Source organism: Urocampus carinirostris, chromosome 5, assembly GCF_059441175.1.
Source record: "Urocampus carinirostris isolate Australia breed hairy pipefish chromosome 5, RoL_Ucar_1.0, whole genome shotgun sequence".
NCBI classification, from domain to species: Eukaryota; Metazoa; Chordata; class Actinopteri; order Syngnathiformes; family Syngnathidae; genus Urocampus; species Urocampus carinirostris.
This window is the reverse complement of record NC_142353.1, coordinates 14,472,533-14,494,564: the sequence shown is the minus strand read 5'-3', so window position 1 is coordinate 14,494,564 and position 22,032 is coordinate 14,472,533. Positions and strand designations below refer to the sequence as shown.

At 37.6% G+C, this 22,032-nt stretch overlaps 1 protein-coding gene across 1 annotated transcript in view; it reads right to left on the bottom strand.

Annotated features, from left to right (window-relative positions):
* Positions 1 to 6,860: 6,860 nt before the first annotated feature.
* wscd2 (WSC domain sialate O sulfotransferase 2) overlaps positions 6,861 to 22,032 on the bottom strand; it is a 158,798-nt gene continuing 143,626 nt past the window's right edge. Inside the window, exon 9 of the mRNA XM_088335866.1 lies at positions 6,861 to 11,427. Within this exon, the coding sequence (XP_088191992.1) occupies positions 11,075 to 11,427 (353 nt within the window). The 3' untranslated portion in view covers positions 6,861 to 11,074. The remainder of the gene's footprint in view (positions 11,428 to 22,032) is intronic.

The window sequence follows — 22,032 nt, the reverse complement described above, 5'->3', positions numbered from 1 at the left end:
AAAACAACTCGCCTATGTTTTAATGATAATGTAATGAAGAAGGGTAGTGCATTCAAAATAAGAGCAAAATTATTAAGTAGCCGCAATAAAAAAAAAAAAAATTCAAATGGTGTATATATATATATATATATATATATATATATGTATATATATATATATATATATATATATATATATATATATGGGATGGGATGGGTTTAACCAGGCTGTATTTGCCCAAGACACAAGACAGGAAAATGGTGCCCCTAGTGGATAAGATAGATAGATAGATCGATAGATAGATAGATAGATAGATACATACTTTATTCATCCCCGCAGGGAAATTCACAATTTATTTGAGAGACCTTTTGCGCTGACCAGACGGCAAGGGGTCAAAGAGGTAGGGAATTGTTGTTTATAATGTTAATGGCTCTGCTAAAGTATCAGAAACCGGCAATATCTTCTAGACTGGGTAGAGAGCGGCCGATGGTCTTTTGGGCTGTGTTGATTACTATCTGTATGTTTTTCCTGTCCACAGCCATCCTCCTAACATACTCCACGGTGATGACGTATACCAAAAGACTTTCCACTGTGGCTTTGTAGAAGGATACCAGCAACTTCTGGTCCAGCTTATTCCTCCTGAGGACCCTCAGGAAGTGGAGTCGATGCTGGGCCTTCCTCACCACAGCCCTGGTCCTGGCAGACCTGAGGAGGTTGTCGGAGATGTGCACGCCCAGGAGTTTGAAGGAGTGGACTCTCTTTTATTGTATTAATGAAAATTTGAATTCAATACACTGATCTTTTTGAAAAAAATAATCAACAGCTAGCTAATCTATTATGACAACAGTGCATGCAATGACAACAGAATTACTGGATAGATTGAATTGCAGTTAGCTTGCTAAAACTATCACTAATCCTATTGTTTCAGCAGAGGTGTGCCCCAAATAAGAGGCACAATGTTTTCTTCTTCTTAGATTTGTTATACCATGGAAAAGGCCTGCGCACCACTGAAAACGTATCAGCGACCCACCAGTTGAGAAACACTGGTCTAGGGAACCCAATTAAACCAACTGAAAACCTTACGAATATATTCCAATATGAACAAATAAATAAAGCAATATTTTCGTGTAACTCTGCCCATAACATTTCTTTTTTATAGGCACAAAGGAGACGTTTCTTTTATACAAAAACCTCATAACATGACAATTGAATGAAAGAAGCTCCTGTTATTCAGGCACCATTAGTAGACTTTAGTTTCTATTTCAGCAAAAGTGGGCTAAATTTACTTCAAAGAAAAAAATGATAATAGCAGTGTTCTGCCATTCACTCGACTGATTAAAAAAAAAATTAAGTGCAAACATCGATAAAACAAAAACAACAATTACTTCGAGGAAAAATACCGAACAGTTAAAAAGAAAAGATACTCAACGATTCTTGATGTTTGGTACAATAGTGAATCAATATCATCCCACTGGCAGTAGAAAGCCTTGAGTTGGTACGGAATGATAACACTTAGAATAACAGAGTGTATTAAAAACTGAGTACCATCCAACGTTTGCTTCAGTAGATTTTTCCACTTCTAACTAACATCCATCCAAAGGTACAATATAAAGCAATTCTCTCTAGAACAAATACATTCTATTTAAAATTGTCCACAAATCAGTTCAAAATCAAAATGCTTTGTTTAGACTACAGGTAAATTGTTGTTGACCAATATCGGAATGTCAGGGAATTTGTTCGGCAATTTCGAAACATGCACGTAATATTTTTTGATGCAGTTCCATTAGTATGAATTTATTTCGATATCTTTTAAAAGAATGAAATTCAGACATTTATTACAGTATCCAGCCGAAGACCGTGTGTCCTTGTGCTCAAGCTGCCCTCCCACCCCAACCATATGTCGATTTTTATGTCTCCCCGAATTTTCATTTGTTTGTTTGACTTCCTAGGTCAAGGTGAACCCCCTTCTTGCTCACTCCCCCCACTAAGACATACCTATCGCTTTCGTTTTAACCTTGCTTTTTCAGGCTCAACGTGAGAATGTCAACGTTTTTAAAGTCGGACGCAGGCACTTCCGTATAAACGCTGACATTACAGTTTGGTAAGTCATGCTTTACAGCGCTGACATCTGATAACGACCCGCGGGGCATCCATATGTATGTGGGAGCTGTCAACTCCGAGAGTAAGGCCGTTTTTGGGAATAGTCCGAGACGAAACGCTGAGCTTTTTACATCGTCGCGGTGTATTTTCACTCGTTTCATGCAAAACGTTTCCCTCAAAAATGAGCCTATTTTTGTCATTTTAACTTATTTTTAAAGGCCTACAGAAAATGTAATTCTGTAGCCGTATAGGCATAGGAAAAAAAAAAAGCTTCAAATCTCATCTTTTACAAGCTTGTACCAATGTTTAGTAAATAACAGTTGAACATTGCAAAATGTCTTGAAAAAAAACAGCTTTTTGTAAAAGGATGCATTTCAAACAGAACTTTCACCTTTTTGCCTTTGTGATACCTCCAATATTAAAGTAATGCTTTCCAACACATTTTGCTTGCAAAATACCATTACCCTACTTACGAAGCAGACGATCGTTCGTAAGTTGAATTTGTTCGTAAGTTGCTTCAGTGCTATATTTTATATGTTTAAGGCTTGTATAAGTAACCTGTATTGTTTTGTACTAAAAAGATAAATATTTCAGAAAATAATATGCTCTATAAAGATGAATAAAATTAAGTTCAAATTAATTCTAGAAGATGCGCTTCAACAGTTAAGCGACTTCCTCCTCCATGGTAAAAGTGGCCGAAAGAAAGCGATCCATCCATTTTCTCAACAGCATCAAGCTTTCTTATTCCACTTTCATTTCTTCACACTTTACACAAACCATATTGAATGGATGCACAATAAAAATGTCAAAGTTCTTAGCGCTCTGGAGTTACAGTATAGCATGTTTAAACACAAATTCTTCTGGGCGTAGTCTGGGTGACTTCTCACAGCGCCACCACATGCCGGTAGTGGTGGAAAGAACCACTACAGTAATGTCCTGTACTCGAAAAAAGGTGCACACAATACAAAATCTAACTTACAGCGATATTTTTCAACATCCCCAAATTTTATTGTATCTATTGTTTTTTGTAAGTCAAAGTAGGGGAGCGTCTGTATATTGCAATACTTTGAACCAGCGCATGAACGATGAAATAACTTTTCAGCGCTCAATGTTTCCAGATAGACAATCACAGGACTTCGGCCACCATGGCAATCGCGTTGCTGCGGTTGTGCGTGAAATGTCATCGCTCTTTTTAGAGACAAAAAAAGCTGTTGATGCATTAACTGTCTGCACTTATCCATATCTTCACTACTCTTACCACACTGCTTCATTACGCCTACTCAGGGATCGCCTACACACTCTAAACACTGGATACAGGAAGCAAGATTAGTAATTGGGGACTTCCTCAATGTGTGGACTAAGATTTGATCCAGGCCACTCCTGCCATTTAATGGTGATTATACTGAAATCATCCCCAGAGGCTTCATACTTACTGAAGGGTTGCATCAAACAGGTTATAATAGCTTTTTGAAATAAAAAACAAAACTGAAATGCTTCTGAAAACATATTTATACGTCATGGCACTGAATGCGTTAAACAAATGCTTGAGCCTGTAAATTGGGTTTGTCCTTTGGTTTCAATAGATAATGAATTATTAAATATATTAAATTAATAAAGGTTTGTACTTTGCAGGTTTGACTATCACAGGTTGTTTTTTTAAAAGCAACCCCTACAAAGACGAGGTAGTTCTATCCTTGTTGTTGTTGGTTTTGTTGTTTTCCTCAACGTAATGGGGAAGTGAACACATCTTATCGCTTACTTGACCCACTCCCCCACATGCTGTAGACAAGGGGCCTCAAATTTGTTTAGCCTGGGGGTCGCAGCTAGGGTCTGGCAGAGGTTGGGCCCTATCGGTTTTCCTGTTTCCAAGTATTAATTGTTTCTTATATCTTACACAAAATATCTATCTATCTATCTATAAGATAAAAAAGAATTCATGAAAAGATTCATCAATTAGTAATAAATGAATAATACGCTTGGACTATACTTAAAGGGACCGTGTGTATTATTCAGTGCCTCCTAGAGGTAAAAATGCCACTCGTTAAAAAAAAGGTTATTGATTTAAATATCTAGCAAAAAAATACATGGACAATCAGAAAGATGTGCATTTTTAAAATACTAGTAAGTTATGATATTAGCATTATTTTATATGACATGAGCCTCATCTAAAGGGAGCTGACATAATTGTCTGACATCTTGCTGCTAATGGGAACCCCAAAAACCCATAAAGAAACATGTTGTTTTGTGCTCACTTTGAGTCCCTGTAATTTTCATTCTTACTGGTGAATTTTAGAATTCATTTTAGGTTGCAGAACAGAATACTTAAACATGTAATGGTCAAATAATACGTACTGTCCTTTCAACTTTCTCGTTAAAGCAGGAACCTCAAACTATCATCCGCAGTTTAAGACCCCTGCTGTTATCCTTTTTTTTGTCTATGACATCTAAAGCTGGAGTGAGTCTCATTTATATGCAAATGTCTCACGTTTGAATTACCTGCAACTCACACATGCCCTCTGCAGCGTACATACAAAAGGGTGAGAGAAAATGTTGCTTTGACAAGCTGTGAGGCTTGCTAATAAGCACTGGAAGATCAAAATGTTTTGTGGTTTGACTTACACTTAAAGCTATGCTTGTAAGTAGAATTTAATCGTTGCAATTAAGGAACATATCTTATCTGATGTGGTTTGGGCAAAAACAAGATCCCCAAATTTGGAACATTTTAAAACCGGTTAGAAATGGACACCAAAATAATAATTCATCATCATGTCCGTGACATTTTCTACTTCCTTAGCCTGTACAAGGTTGCGGAGGCGCAGGAGTATCTCTGGATTCGGTGTGACCTTGCGGGCGAGAGGCAGGGGACACCCTGGAATCGTTTCATTTACCATCGCGTGCAAACAAATATTCTCGCTCAGCTTTCCATTGCGAGTTTAAAGGTAAAAGGTTATAAAATGCAGTGAAAAATAAACATATTTCAAAAGGAAGTATTCTTGTAACACTATTTTTCTTTATATATATATATATATATATATATATATATATATATATACAGTACTGTATATACAGTAAAGAAAATAAGAATTTGAACACCCTGCTATTTTGCTCTTCCTCCCACATATAAAGAGAGACAAACTAAAAAGAAAAATGCAGAAATCACAATGCATGATTTTTTTTTACGATTTATTTGTGTGATATAGCTGCAAATAAGTATGTGAACACCTGTGTATTATATACATTTCCGACCCTGAAAAACCTGTTAGTCCGCCCATTGGAAGTCCACCTGCACTTCATGTATCATCCTATTATATTTGTTAAAATGAGAATAGGTGTTTACATCATATGGCATAAATCATAGGTTTTACAATTTATTTTAAAAATTATTGTTATTTGAATAAGCAAGATAATCTTTCAAATTATATATATCATTACTTCCTGTAATTTAATTTCAACACTATTTTTATTTCATTAGAATATTTCCTAAAATGGGCAAAATAATCAACGACATTACATAATGTTACTTTTATAAAGGTATAATTTTCTTATTTCACTTGAAAATCAAATAAAAGAATATAATAATAATCCATCCATCTATTCATCCATCCATCATCTGGCCCACATATCCTCACAAGGGTTGCAGGGAAATACATTAATATAAGAAATAAGCAATACCAATATTTAAAATTAGGAAATATAGCCACTAATGGGAGTTTGCAGTCTACAATGGAGTCATTAACATAGGACAAACATGTTGCATTCTGTGAAAAGCGCTATGTCGGAACTACCCCTTATTCAAAGCAAATGTGCGTAGTTTTTCCTTATAATTTGGGAGAAAAATAGTTTATGGTACTTTATAGTAACACAATAAAGCAATTCTTAAAATTAGCTGAATTTTCTTCCATTAGAAAAAGGTATGCAATACCTTCCCTGCTTCTTTGTCAAAGGATGGGGCTTTTAAGTCATTTTATTGTCATCTTATTTATCATATTACTGTATCTTTATGCTCAATTACTATTTGAATGTGATTATAGTGACCAGTAAGATGTTTGGTACGGCTATGTAAGATTAATCTGGATGCTTTTGGGCGATTGGTAATGCGTTATTTGGTGTTAAGTTGTCGGGAAAATTTGTTCGAGTAATGAGAAATTTTACATAGGAACAGGATGTGAACAATTTAATCATTTACATAGAGGTATCACTTTGTAAAATTTTCATTTTAATTTTGGAATAAAAAGAAACTATCTGATCATATAGTAAACTTTTTTTTGTAAAAAAGCTCTTAATGAACAAAATGATCTTTTAGGAGAAATCAAAATCTGGCAATGTGAGCATCGTGCTAGAAACATGCCCTCGCGTATGCAATCAGTTCGCTTAACTGTGTTATGGCTGTTTTTGTCAGTCTCGCAGTTTAAAGCGGCTTTGATTCAAAGGTTGGCCCAAAAACTGCATTACCATCCTCGTCTTTAGATCCTTTTCTGATCCGTCATACACAAAGCATCTAATCATTGTATTATTTTATTGTTACTGTCGACTGTGCATGAAAAAGAAAGGAGCGTTTGGAGTATGAAAAACAGTCAAATAAATTATTCAAGTCTAGGAAAAGAACGGTGAACTCAACTCCAACTCTCATGTTGATGTAAGCATGCTTTCGATTTTGTGTTTCAACTTGACAGGTTAAAGTGGATTAACAGACCCCACGGGTCTTTCCGTTAAAGGAAAAAAGGTCATTATTCAAACTACACTATAGAGAGCAAACGGAACCTAAAGAGAACACTTATGAATTATCCAACATTCTTATTTATTGGGATTCATCACAGTACAGTTGTTCCATTGCCATACATTCAAATACAACAAATTTGCTCAAGTTCCTGCTTGTCAAAGACAGCAAAAGCCAAACTAGTCAAAGCGTGTTAAAAACAGACACAGTTTTCATTAAATGTGTCTATTGTAGTACAAATATTTGGATGTGTCGGCTCACGTTAGAAAAACATATTCAGTATAATCGCATTCTTAAAATGGAACTCAGAAATTATCACCTGAAATTTAACAATTGATTTCATTAGCCTTATGTCCATCAAAATAAAACTCTTGTGTTAATTGAAACGCACAACTTAACACTATTAAAATAAACATTTTTTGTGTCTTAGTCACAAAATAAAAAGCAATTACTGTATATTCCAGACTATGAGGCGCACCTAAAAAACCCAAATTGGCCAGAAATGTGAGTGTGCCCTGAAACCTGTAGAAAGCGGTGGTTAAGATTGTGAATGCATACAGTTATTGTAGACGTGCGTTACTACATGAGGTTTTATGGTAAAATTCCATATTTGAGTAATAACTGATTCATCAATATACATCACTGGCAACACATACTACTTATACAGCCGGACTTGAAGCCGGGTTGTAGTTGTAAGGGCGCCAACATTTACCACTAGACCTCTAGTAGTACAGAGGACATTAGAAGGCATTAGAGCTTATCTCATTATCACACTATTTTTACAATAACAGGCACTGATTTGCATAGTGCATTATGATAAGTTAGACCAGTGTTTTTCAACCTGTGTGCCGGGGCACACTAGTGTGCCTTGAGAACTCTTCCTAGTGTGCCGCAGGAAATTGTCCAATTTTATCTCTGCAAATAAAAAATACGCCATTGTTTTTTTTTTCCAGTGATCAACAAAGTAACTAACGCTCATCCATATCAGTAAGTGGGAACACATTCAATGGTAATGTTAAATAGTCTGCATTTATATAGCGCTTTTCAAGTCACTGGAGACTTCCCAAAGCGCTTTACAATTTGCTTCACACTCCCCCATTCACATACATACTCACACACCGATAGCGGTGTTAGCCATGCAAGGCTCCTAATGCTTAGGGGTTTGGGGTTTCAGTGTCTTACCCAAGGGTACTTCAACATTTAACTCAGAGGAGCCGGGAATTAAACCTTTGTATTTCATCTTCTTATATACTAATTACCTACTCGGGAGGTACTACAAAGCCACATATTCAAAAACGTTTTTTAATGAAGCTGTTAAAGATTGCCCCACAAAATATAAAGTAAAGAATATTGCACATATGTTCAATTATTATTTTATTATTTTACATTTTTATAAAAAAACTGACAACTAGTTTTGCTCTTTCTATGTATTTTTGACTTTTCTGGGAAAAAAAACTAAATAATATTATAGTAAAACTTGAAAAACAGGTTAAAGATGTAATAAAATCCCACATTACAGCTAAATTATTAACCACAATGAGTCCCCTGTATTATTTCCTGAGCCACGGTGACCACAAACTATAAGAAAACCTTTAAAATGTAACTTTAAGTTTTTAAAATAAAATGGAAATTGAATAATTTTTAAACATTTTAACCGTCGACGCACCTCGATATTTTTGAATGCGGAAATAGTACCTTGGCTCAGAAAAGGTTGGAAAACACTGAGATAGACAGTCTCTCCACTTCTTCGACTGTGCGTCAATAACGTTGCGAAGACAGAAACGGTCTTTCAGCAAATATCATACAACCTCTTTTATGTATGAATAAACATTAAACCGAGAGGTTATCGACGCACAGGTGTAGAAGTAATGAGACTGTTTAACCTATAAGAATGCACTGTGCAAATTTGTGTTTCTGGCAACGTAAAAATAGTGTGATGATGATATCTAGTGCCGTTTCATGGATCATCTGTACCACTGGTGCTCTAGTGGTAAAGTGTAAGAGCCTTCACCCTTGTGATCAGAGTTCAAATTCCATAGCTAACAGTGTTGTGCGGTTTTGATTAGCGATATTTATTGACATGAGGTTTTATGGTAAAATTCCATATTTGAGTAATAACTGATTCATTGCTTGCACTATTGTATGCCGTATTATAAGTGTATTATGAACCGTTTTAAACACAGTATTTCTCACTACAGTCTCAATTTCATGTGCCTTACAGTCCTGTGCACTTATGCATGAAAAATGTATGACAATAGACTATTTTGTGGGGGTGGTGCGCCCTATAATCCAGTGCACATTGTAGAGCTGAAAATACGTACATAACGTTTGAGTCACGTGCCATACAAACAAACCAAAAAGTTAACTGATCCTACTTAAAAGGTAAATCTTCGGATATCTTTGGGGCGAGTGTGGCACTGTCAGGTGCTTTTTGGGCTTCGGCATTGAATCCAGTGTGGGGAGAACATATTCACAAAGCGGACACGTGTGCACTGCACACCAGAGATAAATAAACGCTGTCAAGATGGATCCTCATCTCTCTGTTCCTCCTCCAGTAAATTGAACTGAGGATTTTATCATCAAACAGCAGGATTTTTTCTTGCAAAGAGTAACTTCACAAGCTTACAAAAAACAAAAAAGGAATCACACAATTTCATTGTCAGGTAGTTACAGCCTGCATATTGCATTCATCCCTCAGAAAACATTTTTTAACAAGTTCATCTAAAAATGTTACGAAAAGAGCAGCAGGAAATCTTCAATCTTGTTTTTACAAAAGAAGCTCAACATACCAAAGGGTATTAAATTGTTTGGATAAAACACGGCAGATCTGTCATAGCCTCTTTGTGTTAAGGCGTGTGCATATGCCAAGGCGGCACGTGCACAAAAGAGGACAAGTGCTCTTCAGAGCCCAATTGCACCAACATGGTTTTCTTTTAATTTAAAATGATCTGTAAGAAACAATGAATAGTATCATGTCAAAATTATATCATTTACTCATTCATTCAGCTCAGTTACAGTAAAATTGTATTTTGATATACATAGCAGTAAAAGGCATGAAATGGAAATAATTAAAATCTTATGATTTAAAGGGACAATGTGTATTATTCAGAACCTCCTACAAGTAAAAAAATGTAATGTAATAATTAATGGTTATCTTACTTTTACTTACTTAAAGACTTGCAACACATTTGGAAGCAGGGAAGAGGGAGGTTTGAAAGGGGTTCGAGAGTGATTTCATGCTGGTCCTCGCGGTTTTCTGATAGTGTTGGTGGTGAAAGTAAAAAAGGGGTTTGTTTCAAATACCCTTTAAACGCCAAATCAAACCCCAAAAATATGAAAAAAGAAGAGTTTATTCGAGGGCGTCTAAGAATGTCACGAGTCACACAAACAGCTTGACCGAGAAAATAAAATATCTATCTAAAAATATCTATTCAAATGATAAGGAAAATGCTATGGGTAGACTAACCCCCCCCAAAGAAAATGTTGCGGTCTTCTCAAAATTGAGTCTTCATAGTCTGTATTATTCCATGTGCTTTTGAGCACTTGTTTTCGGTTGTACAAAATGCAGCAATATCCAGTAGTCAAATAATACACACTGTCTTTAAGTAAAATTCTCAATAGGGTCGCGGGGGTGCTAGAGCCCATCCCAGTCACCTTCGGGCAGTGGGCAGGGGACACCCTGAACTGGTTGCCAGCCAATCGCAGGGCACACAGGGACAGACAATTCGCCCACTCATTCACACCTAGGGACAATTTGGACCGGCCAATTAACCTGACAAGCATTTTTTTGGAATGTGGGAGGAAACCGGAGTGCCCGGACGAAACCCACGCAAGCACAGGGAGAACATGCAAACTCCGCAACTCTGCAATGACTAGGATCTTTCTTGTTAAAAACTAAAACAAAACAAGCTGTAGTAAGATGAGCATTTTAAAACTATTACCAGAATCATTCATTTTAACAATCAGGACCATGTAACAGAGCAGAAATTGTGACAGACATCAACAAGAATGTGCGTTATTGAATGGGTCTACAATTGGCCCTTGTACCACAGTGTGGACTCCTGCTTTGCTGTTTGGATCAAGAGAATTTCAAATTTAAACCCTCATCGATCGGCTTTTAAAGCTTAACGTTGTTGGTGCAATCCAGCCTCGGGCTGTTATTATCTGTGTACGCTCACGGGATGATGGGGAACAAAAGGTCAAATAAGGGTCAAATTGATTCGTCCTTTAAAAAAAAAAATGTTCAGTGAAAAAGAAAAAGAGAGGGTATCACATGTATTATCTTGGCATGTATTCATCGGGAACCCCAGACAAGTTTCTTTTCCTTAAGGCAGCGTCGACTTGTCGGATCAGTTGACTGATGTTGGCCCGCATTTCTGGAGTGTATGGGTCATATTTGAGTTTGCGAAGGCCCGACCTCTTGAAGTTGCCGTCCTTCTGGCCCTCCATGCAGAGCAGACGCTCTTCGGCAACCTTCAAGCCCAAGAACTGAAGCATCCCCTTGAGATGGGAAAACAGGTCTCGTTTCAGGGTCTCATAATGGACCACGTGGATGTTCTTCCCATATTGGAGCCAGTCCATGACGTGCGAGCCCCACCAAGGGGCGTGGCTTTTCACAAAATCAGGCCATTCTGCGGATAAAGGAATCGGAGAAGTTAGAAAAGGCAAAGCATTTAACAAGGACACACAGTCAAACTCACAAAATGTAATCTTCATTTGCCAAAGGGGTTTACTTCTCCTAATACTTCCATTGTCTGTTGTTCATTGTTCAGGTGTGAACTAATGAATATGAAACAGGAAAGCAGCGTACTTGATGTGCATTAGGGAAATCACTACTTGGGCAACAATTATGTATGAAAATGAAATGCAAATAAAATGCTATATTTTTGTTGAGCTCTCTTATTATAGGAGGGGGCTGGGGGCAAATCTCCCCTTAGCAAAAATGTGCTTACACCGGCCTACTTTGAGCCCTCTGGTGGATTCTCTTAAATTCAAACAGCCTCAAAGTGAACCTGATTGCATTTTCTATTTACCTTAGGATTTGTAAATTGTATATCAAGCTATTAAATCCGAAAAAGAGACCGGTGGAAAAGGAATTGCGCAATCACAAAAGTCAGACTTAAGCGTCGCAATGGCGAGACACTCATGTGGGACATTGAGAAATGCTCAAGCTTTAAAACCTCAGACAAGTTGGCTTTCTTATTTACACGGACATTTTTAAAGTGGTCTTTCTTAAAATGTGATCTGAAGATGCATGTGACACACAACCCGTAGTCAAGCCATGCAACATTTCTTCTCTTTGCAATTTAAGAAGAAAATGTAATTTTTTACGTTGATACAAAGCAATGTTTTCTCCCAAACATAATTTCACAATTTTAAGTCGCACTAGGCCAGGGGTCGGCAACCAGCGGCTCAGGAGCCGCATGTGGCTTTTTAGTGGTGCAGAGTGGCTCCCTGGCACTTTTACAAAAAATTTCACAATACGGTAATTTTATTTTATCTACTTTACGTTTTCAAAGGGCTTCTATTTTATCTGTTATAAATGCATGCTGCATTTTATTGCCCAAATATGGAGCACAATGTATACGTTCCATTTTATTCTTTTTTAAAATTCTCAAAATGAAAATGAAATTAAAAATTGGATGTCTTTACTGCATTTCCTTAATTTTATCAAAAACAATCAAGCATACTGTAATTAATTAATATTGCAATAAAGCTAAACTTGGAGCCCTATTCTACAACAAAGAGGTCACATTGTCCATCATTCTCCACAGGATGCCCATTTTTGTATAGTCGGCTAGTATAAATAATATCGGTCTAATTTTTGCAGCCCTAGACAAATTTGTTTTTCCTTTTTTTTGTCCAATATGACTCTTTTAACATTTTGGGTTGCCGTCCCCTGCAATAGGCCCCAAAAAAATGGAATTAGGTCAGTCACTTTTTAAATTAATTAATTCATGTACAGCACAGTACAGATGTCAAAGTAAAATGGATGGAGCACCAAATAAAAAAATTTGCTCCAAGCCGAGGGCCAAATTGATGGAATGTTGAACTATTGTAATATGACGCATATATTTTCGTGACTTAATTGAACGTACTGAAAACCTAATAAATGTATTCCAATATGATCAGATAAATGAAGCAATAATTTCTTGAGGCTCCATCAGTAATCTGTAATTTTTAACAGGCACAACGACATTGATATAAAAATCCTCATAGCACAGAAATTAAATGAAAAAAGTATTAATCAAGGACGACAGTAGCCTATAGTGTCCATTTTATATCTAAGTAATCGTGGTGATCTGCTTCAGATTAACTTGAATGCCTTAATCAGTGTAAGTGGGATCAGACATGGGACCAAGTCACACATGTGCAAGTCTCAAGTAAGTCTCAAGTCTTCACCTTCAAGTCCCAAGTAAGTCCCAAGTATTTTTTTCTTGGGCAAGTCAAGTCACAAGTCAAGTCCCGAGTCTTAGATTGCCAAGTCCAAGTCAAGTCACAAGTCATAAAAACAGCGACTCGAGTCGACTCGAGTCCAAGTCACTAAGTCTCAAGTCCCCATGTCTGAGTGGGATAAGTGTAGGGGAATTGTGTTTGCTACTAGTGTCTACTTTAGACTGAAAGTTAGCTGTCATTAGAACAATAATTATAACATTGTCACAAATGCATATTTTATCTGCAATCTAATTAATAATAATACAATATTATAATGTTAATAATAAGGATGATTGATCAAATGTCGTTATCATTAACATTTTTGATCCCATCAACACTAACGATGTGGCTTACACAATCTATGTGTAGCGTCGATCAAAAACTTTTTTTGTTGTTGACTTTGATTGCTAAAATAAATCGCTATATTGCTGCTTGCACATACTGTGTGGTTATTTGAGATTTTACCATCTACACTTTCTGATAATTTTCTGTCAATTGGCCGGTATAAACTGACATGAATTCCGCCATTCGGCCTCAAAGATGCATGCGCTGCTTGGCTACTTTACACTCGTTTACAAATACGGAATGGGGTCTATAATGATACTATGGCCTTGTGAATCACAAAAAACTGTCATAATCATTAAATGTGCTTCATGTGTGTGCTCCTTTCTTCATGACTGACCCAGGTCAACCAAGAAGAAACCATGGCGCCAATCAAGGGAGAATAAATGACAATGAATGTGAATTTAAGGATGTATGCCATATTTTCAGTTTTACAGATGTCGATTATTTTTCTAGTTAAAAACAATCGATCATGGTGCGGTCATTTGTTATAGACTCAAAAACAACAGCTGACACTGTTCACATTTTATTGTTTTCTGTTCAAAACACCGAGCGATGAAAATGCCGAGGAAGTGCTGTTGTCTGCCATTTCACTGACAGTTTATTACTTTACAAAAAGTCGCATAAAATCCCATATTGTTCAGCTAGTCGTGACGCATCATTCCGATCTGACATTTGACCGTCTATGCCGTATGAATGTGTCAGGCTCTAAATTAGGAAATAATAGCCAGCGCTTTATGAAGTGACAGTCCTTTAAAATAAATTCCGCTTTAGGCCGAGCGTGTGCAAAGGGTCCCGACGGACAGCATCCGTGTCAGGAGCGCCATCCGCAGAGGTGAGCGCGTCAAATGATACGATACGCGAGGCTCCTTGAACTCGCTGTCATGCTAACTCTCGGGCTGGCGGCTTCCCCCTCGTATGCGAAGTGGCAGCTGTCAAAAGGTCTTTTGCTTACTGATGTCACCGCATCATTTTCCCCACCGACACAAAAGGGGGCAGCGCTCATTGGAAATGGCAGAGCAAATGTGCTGATGGTTTCACAAAGAGATATAACTGCTGGGTCGGCAACTCACCAGCCTCTGGAAAATCGATTTCTCCGCAGAGGAGATACGTGGACCAGACAAAAAACGGTTGCCATAGTTACGAAGACCTACCTAAACGGATATACTGGGTGGAGGGGAATCTGCATGAAATTGATAAAGGCCTACAAGGGGCACATCATCTGGCCCTCATGGGATTACCGCGTCCTATCATTTTCTTTCTTGCAATGAAGAAGACTATCTATCGAATATCGATATTGTCGATACTGAGCAAGGAATTGGTTAGGATCAAAACAGTACTATTGTCTTGGGATCAACACTGTTTTTTACTAGGACAATAATAATGTCGTTAGGGGATTGTACGATTCTACATACCTTATAGCTTTTAAATTGGATCCAATCGTTTACCCTTTATTTGCTCTACTGACTTTTTTTTTCCAAAAGGTTGTGCAATGAAAGGTATCTTAATTGACGTGTTGAAATTGTTATGTAACATATTTTATCATATATTACATTAATCTTCATAACATCGCTGATATTCTTTTTATTTGACTCTCTTGACTTTTGTTCCAAAACAGTTGTTGTAGTAGAAGTACTGTATTTTCTAGATTGCTTAAGGTTTTTACGTCATTTTGTGTACACTATTTGGGCAGTGACTTCATTTTCAAAATATTGTGCAATGGACATTTATATTCATTCAAAGTCATATTGACTTTGTTTCATTTGTAGTATTGTGAAATTGCTTTTTCTTTTTGTCCTGAAACAGTTGTAATAATCATATTCATATTTATATTGTTCATACTATTAGAGTTTGCATTGTGTTTATTAAATTAGAACAGACAATTTGTTCATAGTTTTTATAGTGATTATAAACATACACAAGGAGGGAGGGGTTGAGTAATTGAATGATCATCAGATTTCTAAGCAAAAAGTATTCATATTGGATCGGTATTGATCGATACTACCCTCTATCGATACCATAAATCCCAGTATCGCCCACACACAGAAACCCTCTGCGAAGTCTGTTTTAAACAGGGATGTCAAACTAATTTATCTTGGGGGACACATAGTAGAAAAACCTTTATCACCAGGGCCGGACTAGTAATCAATGGCATAAAAAGTGTGCCTTAGCTGGAGGGTTGGAGGTCTTTTCAAAGGCTCACAATTGAAATATAAATAAGGGATGTAAGATTTGATTGTAAAATGATCATTGATGATTTTTTGACCTTAATTCTTTTCCCTCACTAAGATTTAATCTCTTGTTTATTGTAGTTTTAAAGGGAGAGAGTATATCATTTGACCAGAAGATGTTGCCCTGAGAAGAAGCACAAAGCAACTTTTTGCAAACTTTTGTAAACACATGGCTTCTTGGTGAGACTACTACCGTGTGCTCTTTACTTTTGTTTGAGCAGCAAGTAAGAATTCCTCATTACTTATTATTTTACGACGTTATATTACATTTGCGCCCTCCTGTTCATTTGTAATTTGACTTATATATGATTAAAAAAATATATTACAATCAAGTACTACGCACGGATGCTTTAATGAGGATTCAAGTTTTAAGTGGGTCAGTTTTCACTTGACTTCTGGTCGATGTTTATTTATTTTTCATTGCTGCAACTATTGGATATGATAAATTCATTTACAATACATGTGCAGGAATGACAGACATTACCTAAGCCTTTAATACGTTGCAAAACCAAAGTCCAACCCGAGCTCCGGCATCCCACAAAGTTTATTTTTCGTCAAAATATTTTCGACAAAAAATATTTTACACTGCGCCTGCCTGCCAACGAGCTCAGGGTGTCCCCTGCCCACTGACATATTTAGGGCCCACAAGATATTTTTTTGTTCAATGATAGCGTGTAAAGTGAACAAAACAAGTAAAAGGATGGACACTACTTTTGCTTGCAGGAGAAACAAAAAAGTTGTGTTTTGCCATTTAACAATGTTTTATGACAAGCATCGGACTAAAGGTGGGCTGCATAAAATGCATCCCCTCTCCCTGTGGACATATCTAAAATGGGGCATTGCTGTCAAAGCGAGAAGGTTGCGCATCAGTAAAATGTTTCTAAGCTTTAAATTTATAATGTAAAAGAATGAGACACTCTTCTGTTTTTAAAACACAATTGAAATTTTTTTTGACAAAAAACAAAAACAAAAACGTTTTTGTAGTAAATTAGTTTTAGTTTAGAAAATGATCTGAAATGATCTGCATTTATATAGCGCTTTTCAAGTCAATGACTTCCCAAAGCGCTTTACAATGTGCTCCGCATTTCCCAATAGCAGCCTTGTATTGCAGCCATGTAAGACGCTAACCTGCTTATTGGGGGTATTAGGGGTTCAGTGTCTTACCCAAGGACGCTTCGACATGTAACACGGACGAGCCGGGATTCGAACTGGGATCCCTTGATCCCAAGACGAGTGCTCTACCTCCTGAGCTACTGCTGCCGCCAAACGTTTTTTTAATTTTTTTTTTATTTTTCTTGCAAGAGCAGAGGAACCAGCGTTTGCATGGGTCAAATCTTTGATCTCATTGCTATGTTCTTGTCCCTCAAGATGTGTTTAAGTCCGGCAAGTGCAGTTATGGTCAAGGCCATGATTTCTGGTTCTGACCCGTCTTCTGATATGACAGCACCAATATATTTAAATTTGGGGACAGGTTATAGCTCTATGTAGATGATGGTGATACTTGTGGTGATACATTGGGGACTGTTGGTCATTACATTTGTTTCCGTGCTGATTTCCATCCCGGGCAGCACTGCGGGGCAGTGGTTTGCGTGTGTGCGGCACAGTTCTGTGGTCATGATGTTTCTGTGTGGAATTTGTATTTTCTCCCGGTGCTTGCGTGGGTTTCCTCCGGGCACTCCGGTTACCTCCCACATTCTCAAAAACATGAATGTCAGGTTAATTGGCCTGTTTCAATTGTCCCTAGGTGTGAATGAGCGAGTGAGTTGTCTGTCTCTGTGTGCCCTGTGACTGGCTGGCAACCAGTTCAGGGTGTCCCATGCCCACTGCCCGAAGAAAGCTGGGATGGGCTCCAGAACCCCCGCGACCCTACTGAGGATGAGTGGTTCAGATAATGGATGGATGGATGGATGAAATATTGTACAATGTGATCACTCAAACGTCGGTGCTTGTCATTGCCTGATTCTGGCTTATATCTTAAGAGCAAAATGACGCTGTACACCGTAAAACAACGGTGACCAGATGATGAAGGTGCTGTATTTGAGTCCTGGAAAGGGATGGGCGCAGCCAGGCTGTACTTGCCCCAAAACACCACGGGAAGTGGTGCCCCTATGACCTTGGCTTTTAAGGGATCCATGACCCGAGAGTCGTGAGCGTTCATCAAATATGCATTTCCTAAAGAAAATAATCATAACAACAAATTAGTTAATTTACAAGGCATTTTATTTAATTCGGATAAACTCCTGCAGACTCGAAAGTAGGGGTGGGCGATACTGGGAATTTTTTTGTCTCGATCCGATCCGGGAAAAATCAGGGTTGTATTGATTGATATCAATCACGTACGGATATTTTTTTCTTGGAAATTTTATGATCATTGAAAACAATGAACCCTTCTCGAGTTTATAATTATGATAAACACATTAAATCGATTTTAGGCACTAAAAGTATAGTTTTTTTGGTATTAAATAGCTACAATGTAAACTTTAAAAGTCCACAAAAGAAATATGATATTTCTATTACAATTGTTTCAGAAGTCAAAAAGAGTGAATGAGAGTGACACATTTTATAATTTTTTTTAATGACATGCACAAAAATGTTTGTAAAGAACTTGATGCAGATTGCACTTCTTAATTCTATCTATCTATCTACCCAGACCCGAGTGACATGGCCGCTTTCTTGTGTCCCGTTTCATCTGGAGGGACGAAAGCATGACCAACTTAGGTGCCGAGGTGCCTAACTTGTTTGGGGTTTTGGGCAATTGGGTTGGCATGTGTTTTTTTGCTTTTTTTCCCTTTTATTTTCTTTGTTATTGTATGTGTTTGTCTTGCTGTCGGTCACCCTTCTTGAGGGATATGACTTCTTAATTGCTTTTCAAAATAAATCAATTAATTACATCCCATTTGCGATTTTGCCAGTATGAGAGCCAACGATACCACCCACACAAAAAATTACAGAACAAATGGTTCTGTACCTTCAAAACAACATTTTCATTTGGAGAAAACAACTCTCGACTGACAATAAGTGAAATAATTGTTTTTGTCCTTGAGTGGATGTTGAGTGACAAGCCTCCATTCTAATAAAACCCCCTTTCTAGATTGTTTGAGGCATTGCTAGAGCGTACCAGATGGAATAAGTAGAGCTGTCCAATACCAACTTTTTCCAGACCAATTCTTAAGTCTTGAGAAGTCATTGATACTGATAACATAATCCAGTACCAGAACATATTTTAAAAAACCCAGCATGAAGTCAAATAAAGTCACATTTTTTTGTATAGCCCTTCATCACACAACGTTTCAAAGGAGTGCACAGACCACAATTACACCATGAAGAAAATAAACAAGAAATAAGTGGCCTCCATCGTTCTCAAACTCCATTAATCTGGGGGCTGCCGGAGCTAGGGTCGTGGTGAGGTTGGGCCAAATCGGGTTTTCCACAAAAAGTTTAGATTTCTTTTGTTTTTCTAATTACCTACACGAAGCAAATATTACACAATTTAAATGATTACCAAAAATACATGAACAATCATAAAGATTGGCATTCAGTTTATATCACATGAGCCTCACCTATAGGGAGCTGGCATAATTGCCCGACATCTTGCTGCTAATGGTACCCAAAAAATACAAATCTGGCAAATGGCTTGGGGAAAAAAATAAATAAATGTTGTTTTATGGTCACTTTGAGTCTCTGTAATTTTCATTCTTACTTGGGATTTTTAACACTCATTTTAGGTTGCGCTGTCCATTTAACTTTCTCGATAAGGTTGTAGCCTTAAACTACCTATTAGTTTGAGACCCCTGCCTTACAGGATGACCTGACTGCAATTGATGTTGTATGAGTATCAATAAAAAGAATACTTGTATTGGATACCGTTGCAAATTCTCCAACATGCAAAATAGAAGGAAATAGTGCATGCTTTTTCATAAAAAATATTATATATATTGCATTTGTACATTACAATTTTTTTTTCGAGGTAACGCATTTTGAAGACTGCATATCTTGAGTTGTGACGTCATCGGAGAAACAACAGCACCCTATAAAGCCAATTAGCATATTGTTCTACGTGTTAATTAGTCCAACAGGTTATGACTGCGAAATTTGGGTTGTTTTTTTAGCGATGCCTGGGAGTTGTGTCACAGGTGGATGCAATAATGGTTCAACAAAGGGGTGAGCAAACAAAACGTGAAAAAAAACACACGGAGAAGCAACAACAGGGGCCGATCAACAAAAGTAGGCCACAGCGTCGGCAGAAAAACGTGAGGCCAAATAACACACAGAGAGCAGCCAGGCTAACCGGGCAACCAGCAATGAAAAGCAGAAAGGCTACGGCGACACATGAGAGGCTGGTCTTGAATAAACAATCCATGGAAAACAACAAAACCGGTGGTAACGCCAGAGAAGACGATCAAAAGACACATGGTGAGCAACCAGTCTTACCTGGAACCAACAACATAAAGCAGCAACGGCTAGAGTGATAAACGCGAAGCCAGCCAGGAATAAACCAAATGACACAGCTAGCCAGCCAAACAACACACGGTGGGCATCCAAATGAGCGCCAACCAGGAGCAACAAAACAGTAAAGCCCTCAGCAGCACCAACACTAACGAGGAGCAAAATGATACCCACAGTGACTTAAAGGAAGGGCCAAAATCGCTTAACGTTAAGCAGAAACGAGCGGCATGCAATCGCTGTTTACTGTGGTCGCTCTCTGTTTCGGAGCTCGCCTCACATGTTGTGTTAATGGAACTCGCCATTATGAAATTGTTGTGTTCCTTTAATGACGTCACAGCTCTACAGCAAACAAGCCGGATCAACTTTGAAACTAAATGCATAGAAATGTACGCTACACACCTACAAATAGTCTTTTCGTACCACCTTACTTACCTCACCTTACTCATCATACAAAACAATAAAGAAAAATCAATATGTTTCAATTTGAGTAGACTTTTTTATCCACACACACAAAAAAATAAAAAATGTAAACAAACTTTTTAAAATGTTGTCAACAAATTTGTTTTGGGGGGTTAAATTTTGAAATATGATAAATATTGCCAATATGAAAATTATATACGCTCAAAAATTTGCCACTTGGGTGGAGTTAAACGTGTCATTATCATTATTTTTCTTTTTACTCTATTGATTTTATACTCATTTTCCGATTGTGTTTCTCTGTATTTCTGTTTGTTCCCTTGAAAATTGTTAACTTTATTTCATGATGAAACAGTCCAACGCTACTAAGTTGAAACTTTCATGTCACTTTTGTTTGTAAATGATGAAATGTTCAAAAAGTAGTATATAAAAAATGTAACACAGCTTTTTTTTATAAAACTGTCTTGACGCCCTCTGCCGGATCAAAGTGGTAGTACAAGAAATGGTGTGCACTCCAATTTGCATTGATTTAACATTCTTGATGAATGATAAATCACGTGATACAATGAACTGATGATCTAAGTAGTTAAGGCCTTTCATTTCAATCGAGTATGTTGATTCGTTGTTGCAACCCTAAAGCTAATACAGAAATCTGGTTTTGGTAGTCCCCTATCCCTTTTAAGAAGAACTAAACGAATGTGGGCATTAAGTCTTTTACATTTTTTTGCCCTATACATTTCCTTTTAAATAACTTTTCCTTAGAAATTGCAATCATTTGTCTATAATTGGACTTTTGTCACGAAAAACCCTCACGTCCAAGCAAAACTTCCCTAAAACACCTCCCGGCTGCTTACAAACAAGTCTAATTATCACGGACATGTGGCCAAGTATAGACAGATGCACTTGCGCCCCCTAATTGATTTTGGCACGAGCGCCCGAGGAGCGTGCTGGTCGTGCGCGGCGACGTGAGTCATCGTGCCATCAAGCGGCGTGACTAAAGCCTCGCTTCCTCTCATTTCTGAAAACAGATTCCGTCACCGCGGCTTGATTATTTGCCTTGGTATTTAAAAGCCTCACCACATGAGGTTAAGAAAGGTCGCGGGTGCGTCAGTGGAACTAACTTGGCAAATTTTAACTTGGAGATGTTGTTTTGATCGTAACGGATGCATCCTTTGCAGCCCCAAATGAAATTCACTGTGACAGACATACACATTCTTATGAGGCGGTGTTAGGAGTAACGCATTTCAAAGGAACGCGTTCCTGGAAACGCAATTACAGTGGTACGTCTTCATATGGGCTTAATTTGCTCCGTGATCATGGCGTAGCTCGAATTGCTTGTGTAAAAAGACAATTTTCCTGAAATGA